This window comes from Lagopus muta, chromosome 1 (assembly GCF_023343835.1).
Source record: "Lagopus muta isolate bLagMut1 chromosome 1, bLagMut1 primary, whole genome shotgun sequence".
NCBI classification, from domain to species: Eukaryota; Metazoa; Chordata; class Aves; order Galliformes; family Phasianidae; genus Lagopus; species Lagopus muta.
In genome coordinates, this window is record NC_064433.1 from 14,543,944 (window position 1) to 14,564,621 (window position 20,678).

Below are 20,678 nucleotides of genomic sequence, written 5' to 3' on the forward strand. Positions count from 1 at the left end.
AAGGGTTTTGGTGCGTTTTGGTGGCCAGTGCTCTACCATCAGCAGCCCAGCCCAGGGCACGACGTCTCACGTACGCCTGCATCCGCTCGGCCCAAATCCAAAGGTGCCGGGTGCACATCTGTTGCACTGTCTTCCAACCACATTGGGACGGCACTGGCACTGTCCTCCGTTGGGGTCACACACTGAACTCAGTGAGCCCTGGGGGTCACATTGGCAGGCTGGGCAGAAAGAAGAGAAGCACCGAGAGCAGTGAGCATCATGGCGCAGGACACACACCCCACACTCCCTGTGCACACCTGGAAGCACCATCAAGCTTCCAGGTGCAGTCTGCTCTATTAAGCAGGTGGTTACATACACAAGGCAGTCTCGTGCAATAGCGCAGAAATGCTGAAGATGATGTTCTTGCAGACATCTGTCATTGGAGTTTTCACAACGCTCCTGCTGTTTTCCAGACACCGGTATCTCTGGAACGTTTCCCAAGCGCTGTTGGTGACCACATCTTCACCTGAGCCTCCCACGGTGAATATTTCCAGTGATTTGCAGTACGGCATGAGGACAAGCTATAGAAGAATTTCATAGAGGCACTGTGTCATTTTTTATAAATAGCCTCCACCAAAACTGTGAAAACATGCTACTATCCCACTTCCCATTGTGCTTTTTAGCCCAGAAACCAAACAGGTAGACAGAAATTGGAAGAAAAACAATGAACAATTATAGAGAACTATTACACTTTCTTTGTGGCACAGTTTTCCTATTACCAATTCTATTCATTCAGAAGAAAGAGTTGGATGCACTGTGAAAGTCCGGATCTGTGGTCCAGTAAAAGACAACCAAAGCCTTTGTGCACAGAAGGGCAATATACACACTTTGTGCCTGAAGAAATCTGTTTAAAGTCTGGACTCTGCCCTAAGCAACAACTTCATAAGGTAGCATTCTGAATTTAGACAGATGCATCCCAAAAGAAACGCAAACTTTCAGGATTTTAAAAACACTTTTCCATCAGAGCATCCCCTAGGAAATTTCTGCTTACAGAGTCAATGAGTGTGTAGGGGTTCTCCATCTCAGATTCCACCAAGGAGTACTGGGACAGCTCCAGGCGGATGGTGTAGTTCAGCCCCTTTTCAAAGCAGACCGGCCGTGGGAGAACAACATATCTGGATTGAGAACAGGAAACATTTCTCACTTGAAACAACCAGCACTGTAAGGCATCTCAGGTGGCCCCCATAAAGCAATTGAGATAATGGCGAGCAGCCAAGAATGAGCAGAACAAAAGCTACAATGTGAAGGAGCTGTTTTGGAGGCTTGTGCAAGTCAGAACCGGAAAAACTTATCGGCAAGGTAAAGAGTAACAGTGATGTCCACTCGCAGGCTGTACAAACACGTTTTTTTTTCAGACAACAAGAGTAAACTTAAAAGCTTTTGACTGCAGGCACAATACTAAATTCATTTTTTATAACCCACTGGAAATTAAATTTCGCTTTCATAGAGGCCAAGGCAAGCTGATAACATGACAACTCTATTTCAGCTATACTGAGACCGCTTTGACAAACTCATTCCAAACTGCAGGGGAAGGTATGAAGATACAGATGCCTCACAGCATCCTGCATTTGGTCAAGTAGCAACCTGGCCTTTTTTCTGGTTTTGGTCTACTCAGTTATACTAACCTGGAGCCAGGTGGCAATGAGACAACCTGATTATCGTCATCAGGAACCGTGTTGCCACACCGGCTACCTGCGGGAATCTTGCCTGGGCGCGACACAGTGATCACAGCTTTTTCCCACTGATCTGGCAACTGGTGAAGTCAAAAAGAAAGGCTGATCAACGTTAAGCAAAGTTAAGCAAAGTTAAGCAGTCCTGGAAGCATCCAGCACTGAGGCAAGGAACAGCTGCAGAGAGGAAGAGGCAGAAGCTCCAGCACCACTGGGGCATCTGCTGGCAGTGGGCTTGGGCTGAGACAGGGAGAGGCAGGAGCTCCAGCTTCCTCCTCCATCCTAAAAAAACACAACTCAAATCCTGGTATCAGTGGGAGGGAGGGGTTTCGCCTCTGCTCTCCTCACATCTGTATACCAGACCTGAGCCAGCTTTTCTCCACAGTCAGCTACTGCCAAACTTTAGGTAAGGAACATCTTTTATTGTGGGTATTTCTCTTGACCTCCCTCTGCTGTGAAACACCACAGTCAAAAATAACTATTCACAAACTCTTAGCAGCAGGTGTTCAACATCCAAGATGGACAATTTGTCTCCTAAGCTGTGTAACAGCATTTCTACTCATTGCAAGTCTGTCTGACTGATATCAAATTCAGATTCTAATCTGTTCTGAGGGGATTTGTCATTTTTAATTTGCTTATTAAACAGCTGTCTCAACACACAATAATGATGCTTTTTAAAATTGTAAAGTAAATAATAGCAGAGACAGTAAAAATCCTTCTGGATTGTTGTGCATCTCAAACACTTAACTAAGCTGCCATCCTTGTCTGCGAGTCTTGATGCTTCCAGGAAGCCCTGGGCTCCCATTGGCCATACACTGGGATACCAAGCAGGTGCCAGAGAGCAGTGACCCACCTGGGGCTCGTAGCGGATCACGATGTCGTACTCCATGGAGTAGGGGATGTTGTCGATGTAGAATTCCAGGTATGCCCCCTCAGGGACCCTCACAAATCCTACGCCTGTCCACGACGGCGTGCGGTCTTGTGTGGACTGGCGCTCAATTATGTTTACTCCCTACAGAAACAGGAAAGAGAGCTTTTAGTACCAATGCACGGAATTTGTGAGCTCCACTGGAGGACATGAAGTTCTACGGATGGATTACTTCTGGATTGCCACATCATTTGCATCCCAGAGAATACGAACTCTCTCCCTTAAACACGTGTGTATGAACACCACTGCCTACCCATTCAAAAAATGGTTGGAGTTGGAAGGGGCCCTAAAAATCATCTAGTTCCTACTCCCTATCATGGGCAGAGACACCTTCCATATGTCTTTGTATTGAGAGAAAGAAAGATAAAACAACTCTGCACAAGTCTTCACCCACTTACCTGTTACTGTGGGAAATAAAATCTAAAATCTTGCTGGGAGTAACTCACTGACCACCTACAGCATCTAGTTCACCCTACACAGATGTATGATTTGCACCAATGCAGAATGTAACTGGACTGCTGTAATAACTTTCTCACCACATTTGTAGCAGTAGAATTTACTGCAGTGGCACAGAACTGCTCTGCTGACTCCCAGTCTGAGTGCTAATTGCTTCCTGATTACATTGGGCCAGGCCAAACCAAACCACTGCCTAGCATAACATCTGAAAGCAAGTCACAGCTGTCATTAACAAGGTGTCACTAAGTAACAGAGATCCTAAACACCTCTAGACATTAAACATCCAAGCTGATGCTGGCTACTCCTTTCAGTCTGAGATGTCAGTTTTTTAAGTTTCTCTTTATATTAAGCAAGGAAGAGGAAAAAGTTAACAGAAAGGGGAAAGCTGTGATGTTCAAATTTCCTGTTTCAAATATATCTGCATCCATGAATAGTTCTTGCTATAAAACAACATCCTGAGCATTCGTATGAAAGCTGCTTCAGTAGAAAGGGACAAAATGAAAGGAAATGTCAATATATCTGTCACTCCAGCTTGCTCCCTCATGTATTCTCACACCCTTTGAAGTGAGCCAAGCTATAAATTATTACCCTTTGGCTTTGAACAAAGGGACGGAGCTCCCACAAAGGACTGCAGGAGGAACACAAGTGAGAGTGTGCAGGGATTGTGCACAGGGACTTGTGACTGCCTGAAAACCCCTAAAACTCCATGCCATTTTGTTTCATCTTGTGCTGGGGCCGTACCTGAGCATTCAGATCTTATTCTGCCAGCAGATTAATAACAAAGTTTTATTTGCCCAATATCAGCACTGTTTAAAATGGTTTGTTCTGCAGGTTTGCAAAGCCAAGCAACAGCTCGCTTCCCAGCTTGGTGAGGCAGCTCTTCAGGCTGAGCTCCTTGCCCCAAATACCTGGGACCTCCAGCACCGCCCCTCCAGCTGGAAAGACAAATGCACCCAAGCACGTGCCAGCAAGCACACCCTGCTGCTGGCCAAGTTGTGCTTGATGCTATCTAGCACAGATATCTAGCAGGCAAAATGCTCTGCCCTGGCTTGAAACCTGACATTCTGCCTGAAACAAATAAATTAGGAAACAGTGCCCCAGGCGGACTAGGATCTGGTGCCTCAGAGCACTCATTATCTCAGGAGGAGAAGTCCCTTGTCCTTGCTGGAGGCAAAAGTAATCGATGTAATCATCTGGCCTCTGTAAATGAAATAAAAGCAAGGCCGTGTGCTCAGGAATTGGAAGGAGCCAGAGAGCCTGATGTAACTCATGAGTGACTAAAACAAACTGGACATCAGTAAGTAACATCACTTACAAATCAATTTTTTGCACAATTAACCACTTATTTAGTCATTAATTAAAAAAATCTCTCTAATGTACAGGAACTCTAAATCACACAGCAAAGTGCTTGAATGTGTATGCTGCTCCCTCCAGGTGTCAGTGACACTGAGAGGAAAATCCAGCATTGGTATTCCACCACACTCGAGGTAAGAGGGCAAAGAGAGGTGGGTGCATATGCAGTGGGTAAGAAGGGTGCAGACAGAAAATGAACTATATAGTCATGATCAAAGAAACAGATCAAAAAAGGAAAATGGGAGTTTCCTGCCTAAAACACTACATAATTTATCGATACGACTAAACAAGGAGGAGCAGGCAGTGCTCCATCTGGCACAACTCCACATTGTCTTTGCGCAACACTGACATTATAAAACAGCCTCTTTCCAACACCCAAATTGCGAAACAGAGCTTTCCCACAGACCAGCACACTCCAGCTGCTACTCACAGGACCCAGGTTGGCTTCCTCGGCCTCGTAGATGTAGTGGTCAAGCGAGATGAAGTAATATCCAGGCTCCACTTGGTTGCACTGACGTCCAAACATGTGGGGCCGGCACTCACATTGACCAGATTCACTTGAGCAGCTAAAACAGAAAAGCAGTGAATGCACAGCACAGCTTGGCTAAGACAGATTGAGCTGGCTCATCTGCACTGACAGAACATCAGCCTGGTCCCAGGCACAGCCATGGTTCACTCCAGCTGTGCTCCTGGGTACAGGCGAGGAGTGAGAACAGGCCAGGACCATTTCCAACAGACAGCTTGCATGTGGTTTCCTCTGTTTAGATATTGAGAGGATTGAATGTTACAGATCCCTGGGGCCACACAGCGGTTCTGGGAGTGCTTTGCTTTGCTTGCTTACAAAGCCAAACACAGCCAAAAGGCAAGTCTGTCCTTCAACTCCAGGCTCGCAGGCCATGCATGCAGCTATCTGCTCATCTGGGCTTGGGCAGAGCAAGAACATGCACGACTCTGCATGCCTGGGATGCTGAGCTGCTCTTGTACTTAGCAAAGCACATCCCAAAAGGCTGCCCATAGGCAGCTCTGCTCAGGGCAGAACCACACACAGCTTATTCAGATTTGGGTGGACACAAAGATGTGGGACAGACTGAGACACTGCTGGAGGGATGGAGAAGGTCTGTCCATTCCCTTTGTAACAAGACATTTTCTCTGTGCAGCTTTATTTCAAAATGACCTTTTGTAGCTTCACTGCTCCCAGTGTCTGCTCTGCATTATGAAGAACTTGGGGGTTCTTTATTTTTGATGGGGTCTGGTCATACTTTTTCATAGGAAAGTTTCTTGGTCCAATAAAAATGTTCCTTTCCTTACATTTCAATTTAATATAGAAACCTTTTTGAAATCAAAACCTTCTGTGTTTTCATGGAAAATCTCCAGGCTTTTTTAAGACTGAAAGTAGTTTATACCTGAAATCAGTTTTGAAACTATGGACATACATTTCAACAGTGTTTGCATTCAGATGCCAAAGTGCTCCAGAAGGGGAGCAAGAAAGTTTCCCCTCTGGGGATGTTAATATCTCCCATGCCCAAGCTGCAACCTCTGTGCTTTGTGTGGAAAGGAGTTTGGGGCAAGGTGTGGTTGCCCAGGTGCTGCAGGCAGCAGAGGGAAAAAACCCCAGGAGAGTGGCATCAATCCACCCCCTTGGGAAACTGCTGTGGTTTCAGACAAAAGCAAACTATTTCAAAGGGTTTGTGGAGGGAAGGAAAGACAAAAGAGAGCACAGAAATATGTCACTGTAGAAAAGCCATGCACCCAATGCAGGGAAAGCTGCTCTGATGAGAGGTCTGGTTACCTGAAATCCCTGCACTGACAGGTATATAAGCCAGGGCTTCCCATACTCTTACTAATGGATGCATCTCCAAAACCCAAGTTTCTGAACAACCCCCACTTCCCCAATGGACAGATGCAGACTACTTGCCCCATGCAGTGCTGCAGGAGCAGTGCAGCAGTACTGTACTGCTGGCATACTGTACTGCTGGTATGCTTCTCCGGTGCTGATGGACAGACAGACTGGCTAAAGGGCCAACGTGCAGGCCAGACCAAGAGCCAGCTTAGCACAGATACCTCTACCACCCCTTGCAGCAATCAAGATCTGCCACTTTCTGCACACAGGAGCAGAAAGATGATCCCAAGCACTGCCCTCTAGAAAATATGAAGGTGCTGTGATTGCAAATGGGGCAAACCTCGCTGGGGTGAGTGATTGAAAGAGAGAACTGGGGGTGGAACTCACTTGTTATGCAGTGCTCCTCCCTGGTCGCAGTCACAGGGTCGACATCCATCCATGTCATTGCTCAGGCCCCAGTGCTCAGGCTGCAGGATGAGATATCACTGATGTAATCACATGCAGCCCACAGCCACGTTCTGCAGTGCACAATGTGAGCCACTCCTGGTTGGCCCCTTGAAAAGCCACAACCATCAACAAAACTTCTCCATCTGCTCTCCTCCAATCTTCCAAGTGGCCCAGAGGCTTGAGAAATAAAATCCTTTTCCACCAAACTTTAAAAAATAACTTCCAAAGGACTCAATCCCCTTTACTTCACTCCTACCGCATCATTTAAACCAGTTTGGGTGCAGGCTACTGACCCACAAAGGGCTTCAGAACTGCAGCCCAGTTCACTGCACCCAAGCAGAGAGTAGCATAAGGGCCAGCAGGGCTTTGTGCTGGGCTATGTCTTTGTAGGGCTGTTCCTCCACGGCTTGCTCAGCGGAAAGGCAGACAGACAGCCTTGTTTAGCTTTTCCATAGTTTATTGTCAGATAAGAGAGCCTGTCAGTGTTTATACAAACATATCCCTTTATTAGACAGCGTGTTTCTATAACACTCCAGTGCACACAAACACTGTATGGAAATGTATGTGTAGCAATTAATCCCTGTCTAAGAAATGGCCAGTATAGAAAATCTTATCTTTTGCTTCTCAGTCCATTTTACCTTTCACCCCAACAAGGGCTCAGGCAGAACTGCCCCAGACCCACATTATCGCAGAGCAACCACAACAGTTATCCTAACATTTCACTCCTTGAACACAATGAAGTAACAGGAATTAATTTCCAGATGCTCTCACCTGCCTCAACTCACCCCCAGCACACAACTCCCTCCCTGTAACATCGCTTCACGGCTCTCGACACCAGCCCACATGCCAGACGCCTGCCTGCTAGCATCCCTCACACCAGTGTCTCGTCATTATTCTTACAGTAATCTACTTACCAGGCACTGATTGCACTGCTTTCCTGTCACCAGGCGCTTACAATAGCAGTTTCCTGTCTCTGAATCACAAGGATTCCCTCCAGGATGGGTACCCAGAGGATTACATGCACAAGCTGGATTGGGAAATACAAACAGGCAGGTCAAAACACAGGATTTCAGCTACAGTATCCAATTTAAATATTTATATTAAAGCTTCCCCTAATTTCCCAGGTCAGAGATTAATTGCACACTTTGCCTACCACCCATCCCAGTAAAACTCCTCTGGCTTAGAGACTTAAAAAGAAATACAATTCTGCTACTTCCACTGCATGTATTCCCCAGGACCAGCTGGGGAGATGAGTTTCAGAAGAGAGTGGACTCCAAGCTGCAGCAGATCTACAAGAATGTTTTTTTTCTTTAGCAAAACATGAAACAAAGGAGAAGAAAAACAACCCCACAAAACTACCCTCTCCCAGGGCTAGCAGCACCTCAAAGAGCTTTTGATCCCACATAAAGGAACATATGTTTTTACTCACATTGACAGCCCGCTGGGTCATCGGCACTCAGTCCATAGAAACCTTCTTTGCAGAGATCACAACGTTCCCCCTCGACGAATAATTTACAGCGGCACTGGCCAGCAATGAGGCCCGTAGAGAAGTCTGTGTAGCGATCACATATGCCACCATTTTGGGAGCCAGCTGGGTCACAATTACAAGCTAAGAAGGAAGCATTGCACACATTTTGTTGACTGCTACAACAGAAAAGGCCAAGTCTCACATTGAGTAACATAAACTCAGCTGCTGCATAGAGTACAGTTATCACAAGGAGTAGAGATGACACAAGTTGAGCATGAAACCACCAAATACATTTGCAGATTCTTGAAGAAAACAAAACAAAGCTAGGTTCACTCAACTCCTCCAAGCTAACCTCCAAGCTCCCCTCCAGATCTTTGCGATGAAGGGAGGGGGGGGAAGAGAGAAGCAGCTATGATAAATCCCAAATCTCCGACAGCAAGCCCTGAGGACCACAACCCAGGCCCCACATCCATCCCAGCAGGCACAGGGCCATCCTTACGCTCGCAGACGTCGGGGTCCCGCAGGTCTCTCTCTGGGTGCTGGAAGTAGAAGGGCTTGCACTGCTCGCAGTTGCGCCCCACCGTGTTGTGCTGGCAGTCGTCGCACACCCCCCCGCTGGTGTTCCCTGTCGCCATGTACACGGCCATGTCGAAGTGGCACTGTGCAGAGTGGCCATTGCAATTACACTCTGTGACAAAGATGAACATCGAGAGTAGCCTCAGAGGAGACGAGTCAACTGAAGAACATGCAGAACTTTACACACCGTCACAGATTCCACGAGTCGCTCACACAACAATGCATAACGCTACAAGCGAGCAACACCAGGCTTTAGATTTGCATTTGACCCAAACTCACTTTTGCATGCGTTACTATTGCGGCCTTCGGCAGGTCGCCAAGGTAAGTCATGGTAGAAATCCAAACACTGCTCACAATTCAAGCCCTTGGTATTATGCCTGCACATGCAGTGCCCGTGGACCTGTCATTAAAATAAAAACATACATATATATATATATATAAAAAATTGAAGAAATAGTTGATTTAATAATCAATTCAGGGAGGGTGGAGAAAAAAAACAGGCTTCTCCAATTCACTCAAAATACAACTAGTGGAAATACTTCTGGAGTCTCTGCATTATAAAGCATATAATGCAGGTAAGTGGAAATGAAGGGCCACAGAAGTATCTCTTGCCTGCTTACATTAAGAATGTCCTCATAACAAACCTGTCCTAGACTTACTGGAACTCATGCATGAATAAATGCTTTTAGGCACAAACTAAAGCAAAGGGGAGCACAGTTCCACCTAAATAGTCACAGAAGCCTCTTAGAGCTAGTAATTAGCTATTTATTAGCTGTTAATTAAATATTAACATGCATCAAGTCATATCAGCATGTCAGTTCTAGCCCACAGCTGCCATACCTTCTCAAAGGAAAGATAACCACATTTTGGATGGGTCTCATCCATCAGGCCAAGGCTTTGTCATCAACACACAAGCACTGAGCAGACAGTGTTGGTGTGACAGCCACTGCTTTTGGTGATGGGAACTACCAGCACTGGAGCCACAATTCTAAGGCAAAGGGCTCCTGTCAGGTGGAGACCCTGGCAGAGAACAAGGAGCAATGGAGAATACCCACATCCAGCAGCCCCTGAGGCAAGCACACAGCTTTCCCCTATGCCTCCGCATTTTCATCTAGTTAATAACTCACTCATTAACACTCCTGCTATTATTGCTCATTAGACAAAAAGCATGGGGAAACCCAGAACCAAGAAGGGATGGAACACTCACACAACGGCACACAAGGCAGGCATCAGAATTTTCCTGCAGAGCTTGCTGTTAATTAATCAGGGCTGCAACTATGCAAATTGCTTCTCAGCTGATAAGGACTGATACAAATGCAGATCTTGTTTGATACATGAAACTTTCTTTCCATAAGGCCACTCTTTCCTTCAATTTTAGGGCAAGGATGTCAGCACACACTTATCTCCTGCTCCTTACAGAAACATTCCCTTTCTACCTTCCTGCCTTTTAATTCCATCAGTTCTTTAACATAATTAGAAAATGAATGCTAAAACATTTCACTGAATCTAAGCTCTCTGTGCTTGATTAATGTCAGTAAGGACAGATAATAGCTTTGCTGTTAAAGAATGACTTCAATGGTTTTCTTGTTGGTAAGGGAAGAGTGGAGAGGAACTCAAATTTCTCCTATCACATTTTCACCTCACTGTTTCCATATTGCTTTAAAACAACAAAAGAAATCGAAACCCACAATCAGGAATAGCTATGTGGAGAAAAGTGGGAATATTCACCATTCCTTCCACTTCTTCGTTGAAGCCCTCCACCGGCGCGCACTCACTGGCGTGGCCATAGCAGAAGCAGTTCCCGCGCACCACCATGTCGTAAATGGCATAATAGTACTTCTCCCTGATCTCCATCCTCGAATCCAGGAGGTTATCTCCCAGCGTGTGCAGCTTGGTGAACTTGACTCTTAGATTTGTGATCTTCAACAGGTCTGCAGGGGACACCAGAAAAACATGTTTTGGAGTTATTTACCAGATACTGTACTGAATGGGAGGAAGCCAGCAGTGACTTCCCAAACACACTTCCTTTGGGCAGATTAGATCAGGTTTAATTTCAGCTCTTACATGCTACATATCACATCACTTCATATTCCCCACTTCTAAAAATTACAGTAACTTACTGCAGGCTGATACTGTGTAAGCCAGTTTAAGCTTAATTAAAAATACTAGCTTATTTTACTATAGGCATACACAGGCAAGAGCACAAATATTAAAGGCACGTACACCAGTCCCCACCAGATGAGACAACGGCTCTCTAGACACTCTGGAGTTCCAAGTGTAAGATGTGGACAGCAGGAGAAAGGGAAGGGATCAATATTAAGCAACTGCTGACTTTGAGCTTTAAGAGTCTTTTGAATAAAAATCTAAGATGGAAATAAGACACAAATATATTCTTCTTTCTTATACATCCAACTTTCCCAGCAAATTTAATAAGCTGATGAAAGCAGCCTCTCTCTCTTTTAAAAATTTGGGTTAAAACATTCAACCAATATAGCAACTAGCAGACACTCTCCTACTTCAGATATTTTCTTCTACTACACTTAACTTTGCACAGAAGGATGTGAACTGAAGCTAAGAAGGAAAATGAAATTAGAGGTCAACTTTAAGGCCAAGCACAACCATTCCCTACTCAAACCAAATGCCAAAAGAGGTTAAACTTTGACCACACTAAGCAACAGGTCTGCACATATCTCCGCTTTCCTTGCTCGCAATGACTCTACACACCTGCTACAGGCATTTTTGGTTTATGGTCATGTCTGTGTGGACCAGCTACACAGATTTACTAGAGCCAGTCACTCAAGTGATTCAGATGTTCATGATTCAGATGTTCTAAATTCTAAAATATAGATCACAACACCCTTGATTTTATCTCAAAACGCAAAATGATCAAAGTACATTTCTAGTTCCGATTCTTTGCTTTCTGAAAACTGTACCATTACAGGATAACACTCCAAGGCTTCTCTTGGTGATTGCATGTATTTTGCAGAGAGGGATCTTTAAACTAAACTCTTTTCCTCAACCAATACGGAAAGAACCAACTACAACAAAGGTGGTAAGACTGACCACATGAGCTGATGACACCGACAGCTATTTCCCAGTAGATCACTGAGTCAGGAAAAGAAGTCACACCAGGAACGCATTCATATGACTTCAAAATTATCATGAGAGCTAATGTTTGACATTGACTGTGGATTGCTGCTATAAGTACAGAAATACTTCCAAATGAGCCTAGAAGATAAGTGCATACATACTCTGAATTCTTGGACTGTATGGATCTTCAATCCTGAAAGCAGGATCTAAAACACGATATATGACCTGGGGAAAAACAGTACAAAAGAAGGCTCAGGGAATCTGAATTTGTGTGGAAGACGTTTATGCAACAAGCATTTGAAAAAAAACCTCTGACCTCTCCCTCAGTTGAAGGCTCAATGTCGGAGTATCGGGAATCACAGATGATATCATCCACCTTCTTCATGGGTCCAGTTGAAATCCCAGGAAATGAGCTCTCACAGTCATATGCAAAATACCTATATACTTGCCATGTTTTTCCAAAGTCAGATGATCTTTCTATCAGCATTGCAGCGGGGCGGAATGTCTAGTAATGAGAAAACCAAAGGAAGTTGTATTTTGTTAACTATTGCTCACATTTACATTGAACACTTCTAACTGTGAGGAATCAACACGTCTGGATTTTCATCTCTCCTCTCTCTGTAGAGAGTATTTGCCCTTTTACCCTTTACTGCTGATATCCTACTTTCTGTTCAGAAGCAGATCTTCAACGCAACGCACATCAAATCAAAGATCATCTATCTTTAGAAAAGACTGCATTCAGTGATCAAGCAGTTAAGTTTCCAAACTTAAAGTTTCTCAGATTTCAAATCCTATCTCAAAACTAGAGATTAAAGCAGGGCTCCAGAGACAAAGGGATTTTTTCCACTGCTTGTGAAAAGCAGCACAGTCTTCTGCCTTGCCATACCTCCTCCCATCTTCTGCAGGGAGACCTCATGGGCCTGTGATACTAATGTTTCAATCAATTGCATTTCAGAACACAGATATGAATACCTGACTTGCATCAAGAAGAGCCACAAGTCGCATCATTAACAGCATGGATTCAGGGAAAGCCATCAAGGAGCCAAGCACAAAAACATCTCAGTCACGTTTGGAAACAAATTTTTTTTCTGGTTCCTGGCTGAAAATATCATCCTCCTTACAAACTGATATCTCACCCAACAGAAAATGAAGCCAACCAGAGGTAATGCAGCTCGAGAACCTTCCAAACAAAGACAACAAGTCACCACTAAAATTTTTTTCCCCCTGGTCTTCCTCCTGACCAAGCACCCAGTGAGCCCAGCACCACCAGCACCAGGCCAGGGCTCCTCAGGGAACCCTCATTGCCAGGGACATGCAGTGTGACCAGAGGAGACCACCTCAGCCACCACTTGTCAGAAAAACAAGCAGATTTCACAAGAAAAACTAACCGCCTCTCCTGGAAAGCTGATCCCTGCAGGAAAGGACCTGGGTGAACAACAGGTTGGCCATAAGCCAGCAGTGTGCCCTTGCAGCCAAGAAGGCCAATGATTTCCTGGGGTGTGTTAAAAACAGCACAGCAAGCAGGTCAAGGGAGGTGATCCTGCCCCCCTGCTCTGCCTTGCTGAGGCCACAGCTGGAGCACTGTGCCCAGTTCTGGGCTACTCAGTGCAAGAAAGACAGGGATGTTCTAGAGAGAGTCCAGCAGAGGTAGTTGAACAAGCTGCCTAGAGAGGCTGTGGATTCTCCTTCCTTGAAGATCATTAAAACCCATATGGACACTTTTCTGTGCAGCCTACCATAGAGGACCTGCTATAGCAGGGAGGTCAGACTAGATTTCCTTCCAACCCCTACAATTCCGCACAAATTAAGAGATTTGTCTACATGTAGAGAGCATGAATTTAGCCTTGCAGGAGCTGCAGCCCCTAAACCGAGCTGAAGGCTGCTGCTAGCACTTGCCTGTGATTTAGGATGTACAGGACATAATCTGCCATTCCAAGACATCTGTTTGGCGAGAAACAAAGACACTCTGTGTACAGATGTTTCTTCTTCCTGAAGACCTTCCCATTTGCCAAATGAAAGCTGATAACAGCCAATTTTTTTTAAAGAAAAATCCTCACTTCCAAATGATCTAGCTAATATCTGTACACACAACCACCATAGAGACAAATGACCTGGATTTTGTATAACTCCTTCTGCAACCTCACACACTTGATGTTTAAGCACAACACAAGCCACACAGTCATAGCTGAGCAACTTCAGGAGTTAGTTAATGGTTGACAGATCTGAAAATCAGGCTAATCAACTCACACGGAGCCCATGTCCCAAACACCAAAAGACTGTGACGACTCTCTTGTCCCTGTCTTTAGGAGACGCATGAGGCTTTGTGCAGAGCTCACAGCACAGGTAAGGCTGCAGCATCCTTACCTTGAAGGTCATGATGAGATGAGTGAAATGAAACTCAGCCTCCAGGTTCAGCTGGATTGTCACATTCTCCAGACCTGCAAGAGCAGAGAAAAGGGACTGTGCAGCAAGGAAGGACACTTGGCAGCCTCGGCATCAATACTTCACCAAGGCTCTGTGCTCTGGTGACACTGGGATTCTCTTCTTTGCCACTTGACTCTAACATCAAAAAGGGATATAGTGCATTAACGAGTTACAAGGAGACATTATGGACCTGCTGAAGACTGCATTACACATGGGATTATTGTGCATCGCCTGCAAAAACACGCTGTACCCAAAGCATGAGCCTGCACTGCCTTTACTTCAGACCGTAATGTAGCTAACAGCACCAGGTGTGGGACAGTAGTAGCTGTAGAACCCAGCCAACCCATAGCTCAGTGCTCAGAGACTGGCAGGAGTGAGGACACCACAAGCCCAGCCCCAGGCTGTCTGCACACATTGCAGCCGCAGAGCGGCACGCCAGCTGTGAGCCTCTGCAGTCCTGACATCTAGCATCTCATCTCATGGGGAGTGCTTCCCACCTTTTTTCTCTCTCTCTGAACTCTCTTGTCCATCTGGGCACAGAACTGTTTCTTTACAGTATCTTTTTTTATGTACTCCCAAACCAGCCACCCCAGCCCTGCTTTGCAATCACAAGGGCTGGGAAATCATGACAAGCAAAACATTTTTCAAGTGGTGCAGTGTGACTACCTATGGTCAAGGACTCTGTACAGAAACAACAAGTTGCAAATATTATATTGTCATATAAAAGACTTCCCAAAACAGCCGGGTACCAACCACACTGCAGTCAGAAATATTTTAAAAAATCAAGCGAGATTTACAGAGAGGAGGAAGGATAAAAAATGAAAAGAATAAACCAACAAAGTGCTTAAATGTTCAACCAGTTGTGACTTGACGTGCAGTGTACAGCAGTGTACTCTTCTGTTGCATGCCTGAATGGGGAAAAACATGAATTGGACAGAAAGAATCATTTGTTTTTCGTTGTTGAAGGACATTTTCATGACCTTATGAGCTAAGAACTTTTCTGTGTGGATGCTGCCAAGTCTTTGCAAAAAACATGAATTATTTGGAATGCTAGAAGAGAACCACTAGGACAAGTGGCTCGGTAGTCTGATCTATATGGTCAAATACAGTTAAAAAGGACTTAGGGAAAAATTTTCTCTACCAAGCAACAGAAATGTTACAATTATTACCATGTTATTTTAACAGAGTCAGATAGCTCCTGCCAGCGCATTTGCAGAAATCCCATCCTGTCCATCTGGCTTTAGGGCAGGATGAAAATCTAGATGCCTTGCTTTCTATAGAAAAGCATGCCAAAAGCAGAACCATAAAAGCCAGAAGGGCAGAGGAAGGGCAAAAAATAAAATAAAGGCCACCAAACTAACATGCAACTTGTTGAATTTTTTAGCTTGCTGGCTCATTTCTGGTATTAGTGTAAGCCTTTGGCACATGAGAGCAGGAACCCAGGCTCGTGGCAGCAGGACAGCAGCCTGCAGTCCCAGCAGTGCGGGGAAGTCCCGCAGTGAAGCCCTTCCTTGGCAGCGCTGCCCAGGATCTGCACCGCTGGAAGGCTGCTCTGCTCTCCTGCCCAGACACGAGACGGGCCTGGAGCCGCTCTGGGAAACTTCTCTTTTTAGGAAAGGATTCTCGCTAGGACGGGAGAGCTCTTTCCAACACTCCTGGAGGGCTCACGGGGTTTTGTTACGGATATGCAGCCACTCCAGGACACACAAAAGCAGCGTTTTACTCAGCTCTCAGCTAACAGCGTGATCCTTTCCTCAGCAGTAATTACCAGCCCTGAGCTAACAGCAAACACGGAGGTACCGCAGACAAAGGGAGAGTGCCTGAGACCCAGCTCCCAGCCGCACCACATACCATTTTCCGATTGCCACCACAGCTTCAGACGATTTGGAGCGAATGTGGTGACCACGTTCTCAATGCGATGACTGTCGGGATTGAGAGTGTCATGGAAGGGGTCCTCAGAATCGCATATGAAACATTTTTTGTCCTCCTGAAACAACAAGATAACCAGCATTACCGATTTTATCCACGGGCAATAGTTGCTTCCTGCAGATAAGAGTATTTTTCATTCATACTACATTCCATGCATTTTGCCTTTGGGAGGCATTGAAGGTGTGGTGCTTTGTTTCTCAATTAATTGATAAGTGTATTTACCTTTATAAATTGATGCAAAACGCCAAACGGAAAATATGCCAGGAATTCCATAAACTGTACTTTTATGGGTGGTATGCTTTCTATCTAAGCTGCAAAGCTCAGGAAATTCCTGCCAGCAGGCAGAAGAGCTCCCAACCAGAGGCAGCATCTCCAGAAATCCCTGAACTGAAACGTGCACACAAAGCTGTATGTGTGAAACAGCCGTGGTTCTTAGGAGCTCACTCGGGGATGTGAGTTCTTCACATTTGGAGTCATCTCCAGTGCATGCAGAGAGCCCACTGGCATTCAGCAACCAGTGTCCCCTCTCTGAATCCAACTTTTCAGGCTTCTACCAGCACTTCACCTCAGACTGCAATCTCAAGCTGTGCCCACAAAACCAGCTTGCACAGTCTACAAAAAAAAAAACCCAGTGGGTGCAAGCGTGCCACTTGGGAAGCTGGACAAGCACTTCTCACCACACCAGGGCACCAGGTCTGTGCCAAGCCAACTTTCCATCTCACCGACTTCATCCCTGTCCCTGAGCAGCTGCAAAGCCACACATCCCATAGCAAATAGTCTTGCTCAGCCCCAGGGCAACGAGGAGATGCTCCTGCACCCACAGCCTGGCAGAGCTTAGAAGTAGGCATAGACACACCAGACAGACACTGGAGTGGGCCTGGCATCAGTAAGGCGGGCACATCTCAACTCCCGAAGTGGTGTTTCTGGATATAAACAGCACCTCGGCACCTCAGCATTTTGGGGATGGCAAAAGCCAACAAAGCGCGTTTGTTACTCGGCCGCAGCAGGGTTTTTTGCTGATGCCCTGGGACTCTGATCCCAACGCTGAGCCCGGCGTCACCCTGCGGGGTGAGGTTGGGTAACTGCGGGCACGGGAGGGAGCGGAGCTCCTTCAGAGTGGCAGAATCTGCCCCCATTGTGTCTGCAGCAGCCCTGCCCCGGGGCTATCTCCTTACTTTCCGTATAACCGAGCTGCCGATTATCGAAATTCCATTCCTATCCTCCATCTCCGCTGAACGCAGAGCTTTTAAGCTTAAGCAGCAACGGCCTTTGTGTTTCCCACAGATGAACCCGACAGCCCCACTCGCGTCCCGTCCGTCGCAGCCCATAATTATTATAATATTATAATAATTATATTATAATATATATAATTATATAATATAATATAAATATATAATAATTATATTATAATTATGTTACGGGCGCAGCGGCCGAGCACTACAGACCACTTGCAATCAGGAAGCTGTCTAGACGGCTGCGTGCAAGGCTGAAATAAAGGAAAAGCACTGACGGAACTCACGGCGGCCCGTTCCGTCTCACCGACTCGTCTCACGGCACGGGGCCGCCTCGCAACGGGCTCCGACGGCGCGGGGCTCCCCGGTCCCGCTGCTCCCCAATGGGCTCTGCACGGCGCCGCTCACCTGGAGGTGGCTGACGATGCAGTAGGGCTCTGGCTGGCGGAGGCCGCACGTCGAGGAGGCGGAGAGGCGGGCGGCGCGGCCGATGAGGAGGTCGCCGGTGGCGGGGTAGCAGCTGCCCTCGGCGCAGCCGTAGCTGTACTCGGGCTCCTGAGCCACCGCGACCCGGAGCGCTGCGGGAGAGAAGAGAGAGAAGGGGGCACCGCCGTCAGAAGGAGCCCAGCTCAGCCCCCCCCCCCGCGCCGGACCGGGGCTCCCCGCGCCCCGACGGCGGCGGGAACGAGAATAGGAGGGAGCGGGGCCGGGCGAGAGCTACCGAGGCAGCAGCAGAGGTAGAGCGGGAGGCGGCCCATGGCGAGCGGCGGGACGGGACGGGTCTGGACGGGACGGGACGAGACCCCCGCTCCGGAAGCTCCGCGCCGCCGACAGCCTCAGAGCCACCGCTGCACGCAGGCGCTGCTGCTCCACGCGGCTCTCGGGGAGCGGCTCCGCGCCGCCGGGCGCCCCCGGCCCTCCCCCTCCGCCCCGCCACCCCCGCGGGGCCGGGCCGGGCCCGGCTGCACGGCGCTCCCGGCCCGACGGCGGGGCGGGCCTAGGACGGCCCCTCCCAACGAGGGGCCCCGCCGCAGCGGTATGGCCGGGGAGGAGGCGGCGGAGGAGAGGGGCATCGCGGTGCGTCGCGTGCTCCGGTGTGGGGATGAGCGTACCCGACGGGGCGACGCCCGCCAGAGATGTTATCGGCGAAGAAACCGTGTGGGAATGGGCTTGGAGACCGACCTGCGCGCTGCCCGCCGTCCGAGGCCGGGCAAGGTGCTGGCCGCCCATGGGACAGCTAATATCGTGCAGTGCTCGGTGGCCACGAAGCACGAGGAGAGGCCGCCGGCTGCCTCTCCCCAGCTCCAGACACACAGCACCGGGATGGTGGTGGAGGGACGGTTTGAGGAGAGCAGACCGATTTGCTAGTGCAGCGGGAGCTCTGCTGGCAGGCTGAAGCTGCAGCGTTTGTCCTCCTGCTGCGAGTGAGGCTGGAAATGGAGGATCCTGTGGGCTCGGTGTGCTGAGACGGGTCCTGAGTTCTGCACACGCGGTGTGCTGTGCACTCACAGGCGGTACGTAAATTTCTGCCAGGTACCGGTGTCCCTCAAGAACACTTTGCCCTCACTGTTTGCAGTCACTGAATGGAAACGTGCGGCGGGCTGCGTCCCACAAAACCCTGCCGGGTAGGTAAATATGCTCGCTCTCGTTTTACAGATGGATAAGCAGAAACAAAGAGATACGAAGTGGCCTGCCCTAAAGGTTAAACACCAGGTCTGGAACATAACCCAGGGCTCACTACCGAAGGGCTCATGGCTGTGTTTCATTAAAAATGCCCAGGAAATTAAACCATTCTTAGCTGGCAGGGCAGGTATTGAGGTATTGTTATTCTAAACCTCTTTCGCAATGTGGTCTTTGAATTCACGGAACTCATAGAATTTCACAGTCCTGTCATGCAAATCACAGCGTGGCTTTGCTTCAGTTTCAATACAACAACTGCATTTGTCCTACTTAGAAAACGCATTACTCTGCTAGTCGGTGAGCTCCAGCAGTAAGGGGCAGAAGGTGCTCTGCGGTGTCCCTCATGTGTGCAATAACAGTGTTTCCACTGGATTCTTTTGTGTGGCATATTTTTCTAATTTTTATTGAGGTTTTTCTTCTCCTTTTTTTCTCTCTTTCATGGTCCTGCTGAACTGTTGCCCTCTCTGGATCTAACCCAGACTGTGTGTGCCCACGGAGCTGCATGTGTGCCTGGCTCAGGGATGTCTCTGACCTCAAGGAGGCCCAATTTACCGCCTGTTGGAGCACGGCTGTGGTTGAATGCCCAGAAACATCTGACAAGATCCTGTTTGATTGAATATCTGTTTGATTTCACATGGTTTTGATTAAATGTTGTTTGTTTCCACAAGAAAGAGAAGTGGGGTTGGGAGGACTGTAACAAGTGGGTTTGATCCAGATCAAGCATGTGCACGCAGACTGACTTCACAAAAACACTTTAAAAAGTTTCCTCCCATGGATCCATCTCATCTCCAGGCTTGCTTTATTGCCTCTCACAGGTGATTTTTTTGAAGTGCTAAAATTCAGGAAAAGGTAAAATGCAAATTCTGTGCACCCAGCCTGCACGTGCCTTTGCCAGGTCACATCAAAGTTACAGTTGTACAGCAGGAGCTGCGATGCATGTGGCACTCTGCCTGCTGTGCAGCTGGTCAGAGTCACAGGAACAACACTGAGATCTCTGTGCCAGCTGTTCCTATCCAAGCCCCCCACCAGGTACAGATGCTTTTAACTCCAATAACTGCAGAGGTTACATCTCCTTGGGTGGACGCAAGGCAGGCTCTCACGTGAGGCCTGTTGTACGTGCGCTGCTGGCACCGGGCTGCCTCAGGACTGATGGAGGCGGTGCCCGGCTCCTCACAGCACACACACAGCCCACGATGAGTGCATGCTCCCTGTGGGGCAGTGCAGGTGGCCATGGCCATTTTTATTGAGGGAAAGCTGGAGATGCTCTGCTCAGCTCCAGGAGTACCAAGGGTGAGATTTTGAAGCAGAGGCCTTTGGCCTTTCTAACACTATACCCTTCCTGTAGCCTTTATCTAACTCCTGTCTAATATTAGAAACAAATTCTAAACTAAAACTTAGGATGAATCCTGTGTTTTGTATGGCTGCAAGGAGCTGCTGTGCAAAACCTGGCTGCTGTAAAGCACCACATGTAGGGGAATTGCTGAGAAACTTCTTCAGAGTGTGCAGCCTTCAGCTCCACGGCTTAGGCTGAAATGCTGGGGCCGTT

General features: G+C 47.5%; 1 protein-coding gene across 1 annotated transcript in view; it reads right to left on the minus strand.

Moving 5' to 3' along the window:
* Positions 1-18,383, minus strand: part of LAMB1 (laminin subunit beta 1) — a 41,184-nt gene extending 22,801 nt beyond the window's left edge. Inside the window, exons 1-18 of the mRNA XM_048945583.1 lie at positions 18,174-18,383; positions 17,861-18,030; positions 16,143-16,278; positions 14,232-14,305; positions 12,184-12,372; positions 12,029-12,092; positions 10,506-10,708; positions 9,057-9,177; positions 8,701-8,889; positions 8,163-8,342; positions 7,648-7,760; positions 6,674-6,753; positions 4,877-5,012; positions 2,563-2,721; positions 1,665-1,792; positions 1,031-1,154; positions 356-560; positions 75-218 (exon numbers count right to left, since the gene is read on the minus strand). Of these exons, the coding sequence (XP_048801540.1) occupies positions 75-218; positions 356-560; positions 1,031-1,154; positions 1,665-1,792; positions 2,563-2,721; positions 4,877-5,012; positions 6,674-6,753; positions 7,648-7,760; positions 8,163-8,342; positions 8,701-8,889; positions 9,057-9,177; positions 10,506-10,708; positions 12,029-12,092; positions 12,184-12,372; positions 14,232-14,305; positions 16,143-16,278; positions 17,861-18,030; positions 18,174-18,210 (2,452 nt within the window). The 5' untranslated portion in view covers positions 18,211-18,383. The remainder of the gene's footprint in view (positions 1-74; positions 219-355; positions 561-1,030; positions 1,155-1,664; positions 1,793-2,562; positions 2,722-4,876; positions 5,013-6,673; positions 6,754-7,647; positions 7,761-8,162; positions 8,343-8,700; positions 8,890-9,056; positions 9,178-10,505; positions 10,709-12,028; positions 12,093-12,183; positions 12,373-14,231; positions 14,306-16,142; positions 16,279-17,860; positions 18,031-18,173) is intronic.
* Positions 18,384-20,678: the final 2,295 nt, after the last annotated feature.